The sequence below is a fragment of the Camelus dromedarius genome, chromosome 10, assembly GCF_036321535.1.
Source record: "Camelus dromedarius isolate mCamDro1 chromosome 10, mCamDro1.pat, whole genome shotgun sequence".
Taxonomy (NCBI): Eukaryota; Metazoa; Chordata; class Mammalia; order Artiodactyla; family Camelidae; genus Camelus; species Camelus dromedarius.
This window is the reverse complement of record NC_087445.1, coordinates 67,939,429-67,942,263: the sequence shown is the minus strand read 5'-3', so window position 1 is coordinate 67,942,263 and position 2,835 is coordinate 67,939,429. Positions and strand designations below refer to the sequence as shown.

The 2,835-nt window shown below is 53.4% G+C and overlaps 1 protein-coding gene across 1 annotated transcript; it reads right to left on the bottom strand.

The window, feature by feature from the left end:
- Positions 1 to 1,684: 1,684 nt before the first annotated feature.
- LOC105092645 (olfactory receptor 1K1) lies at positions 1,685 to 2,635 on the bottom strand. Its single transcript, XM_010984367.3, has one exon. It carries the CDS (start codon positions 2,633 to 2,635, stop codon positions 1,685 to 1,687), a length of 951 nt encoding a protein of 316 aa, XP_010982669.3.
- Positions 2,636 to 2,835: the final 200 nt, after the last annotated feature.

The following is a 2,835-nucleotide window of genomic DNA, read 5'->3' as shown; positions in this document are numbered from 1 at the left end:
GCTGAATGTCGCCCCCGACTCTGACCCAGGCAGCCCCCCTAACACTCTGGGCCTCAGTTTCCCAATTCATCGAACCAAGGGGTTGGATTAGATCGGGGCCCCTCAGGCACAGTGAGGCAGGAGCATCAGGGAGGCTAAGAAGACCCTCAACTCACCTGTGCTGTTCCACCTTTTACCCCTTTGTGTTAAATACTACATTTCTGGGTAAGATTTCATTAAAAAAGAATTTTTTTTGGTTTGTTTGCTTTTGCTTTTTCTAAAGCTACTGGTCTAAAGACCTTTGTTTCCTTTTAGCTATAAACAGCACAGTAGGCCAGTTCCAGGACCCGACAGTGGCAGGCCCGTCAGCGGGCACTGGAAGGGCCCGTGGGTAGCCATCCCTAGGAACGATGCGGCCCCGCTCCTCCCTGGAAGGGGGAGAAGGGAGGTGAGGCAGGGGGTGGGGGGTGGGATTTTACCAAACAGGTTTGGTAAAAATTTGGGCACACCTTTCAGACCCCAGAAACGTGTCCTCAACTGAGACAGTTCACCTGCCCCAGTCTGGGATTCTTCCCACAGGTTCTTCTGGATTCTATGAGGCCCAGTTAAAGCACTCCTGAGGGACTTGAGTAGCAGAAGTGCTTGCTCTGGGTCTGATACCCACTGACTCACCATCTTTGAGCCTTGGTTGCCTCGTTCGTAAAGTGGCAGAGAGAGCACTCGTGATTTTCATGGGTGAAAATATATGAGGTGCCTGCGTGTGATAAAAACTTAAAAAAAATACCTCTTCCGTCTGCCCCTAATGCCCCGTCCCTCCTCTGCTTTCCTTAATTTAATTCAATTTATTAATTTACGGTGCACGCCCACGGCATGCACCTTCTCTTTTCCTGAGTTTTTTTGGAGAGGGAGGTAATTAGGTTTATTTATTTATTTTCAGAGGCGGTCCTGGGGATTGAACCCAGGACCTCGAACGTGCTAAGCATGCACTCTAGCACTTGAGCTCTACCCTCCCCTCTGGCATTCACCTTCTGCTGAATGCCAAGTATAGCTGAGCAGGTAGCATCATAGCAAACAGGAACAAGAACAAAGGATAAGAAAACTGGACTACTTCTAGGTGCTCGTTAGCATAAAAACAAACTCCTTTATTCATCTCAGATGCCCAGAATGCCTCCTATGTGTCAAACTGGGTTTAGGGGGAGAGGTCAGCCCTGGATACACGAGTGTGTGAATTTTTGTCTCTGCCCCAGACAGCTGAGAAGTCAGTTTTTTCAGAAAGCATGATGATGTATTGGAAAACAAAATGCCAATCCCTTCAAAGCAAGCTGCGGGGGTGCACAGCCTCCCATGTAACTTTAAGTCCCACACAGCAGAAGATGGTAGAATGTTCCCCAAATGCCTGGGAGTGACTATCAGAAAAGGGCAAGATGTGGCAGAAAGGGCCCAAGTTTTGACCCCTAGGAGTGGTGTAAACTTGGAAAAGTCAAGTCTTCTCTTTGAGTGCCAGTTTCCTTGTCTATAAAATTGGGTCATAACATCCGCTTCCCTGGTTTTTGTGGAGTAAAGTCAGAGCAGGCAAGGATCTGCTCCCCAGGAGTGCTCAGAAAGGGATCGCTATTATTCCGGCTTTGGAAAATGCACGGAGCCGATGAGTGCACTCGTGATTGTCACGGTGGGGGCTGCAGTGCATGCTCTGGTGGGTCCAGACTCAGGAGTCACCCGCTGAGATCCTTCGCCCAGAGAAAAGGGCTCGGAGATCCCCCTGCACGTCGCGATTCCGGAGGCTGTAGATGACAGGGTTTAGCATGGGTGTGACGACGGTGTACATGACCGTGGCCACGCGGCCCCGCTCTGCCTCATACTGGGATGTGGGCTGGAAGTAGACTGCGATGACTGTCCCATAGAAGAGGCCCACCACGGCCAGGTGGGAGCCGCAGGTGGACACAGCCCGGAGCCTCCCCGAGGCCGAGGGCAGCCGGAGCACCGCCACTGAGATGGCCCCGTAGGAGGCAAGGATGAGCAGGAAGGGAGTGACCACCACGGCAGCGCCCTCGGTGAAGATGAGCAGCTGGATGTGGCGGGTGTCAGAGCACGAGAGCCTTAAGAGAGGCTGGTGGTCACAGAAGAAGTGGGGCACTTGGTGGGAGGCACAGAAGGACAGGTGGGCCATAAGCAGGATATGCAGGAGGGAGTGGATGTGGGACACCAGCCAGGCCGTCCCCACCGGGGCTGTGCACACGGCCCGGGACATCCTCGTAGCGTAGTGGAGGGGGTGCCGGATGGCCACGTAGCGGTCATAGGCCATGGCAGCCAGGAGACAGCTATCAGTTACCCCCAGGGCAAAGAAGAAGTACATCTGGCTCAGGCAGCCAGCCAGAGAGATGGAGCGGTCAGGGGCCATCAAGTTGGCCAGCATCTTGGGCACAGTGACAGAGGTGAAGCAGAGGTCAGCAAAGGACAGGGGGGCCAGCAGGAAGTACATGGGTGCATGAAGGGCTGGACTGGCCCGGATGGCGGCCACAATAAGTCCATTCCCCAGGATGCCCCTCACGTACAGGACCAAGAAGAGCACAAAAAGCAGCCGCTGCTTTCCAGGGTTTGTTGTGAGTCCCAGTAGGATGAATGGGGTTCCTTCTGAAGACTCATTGGCAGCATCCATGGCTGGGCTGTTTCTTCATTTGGAACCCCAGGGGTTCCTTCTACTGATGGGTCATCCCCCCAGTGTCAAAGGACAAGGGTGAAAGGGTGACTAAGTTGCTCCAGGCTTCCTGGCCATGAGGAAAATCATGGGTTTGGAGTCAGACAGCCCTGTTGCTACACACAGGTGTGACTGTGGACAAGTCATTTTCCCTTCCCGAA

Bases quoted from the DNA above. Each gene is read 5' to 3' on its own strand.
- LOC105092645 (XM_010984367.3), bottom strand. From the start codon at position 2,635: ATGGATGCTGCCAATGAGTCTTCAGAAGGAACCCCATTCATCCTACTG.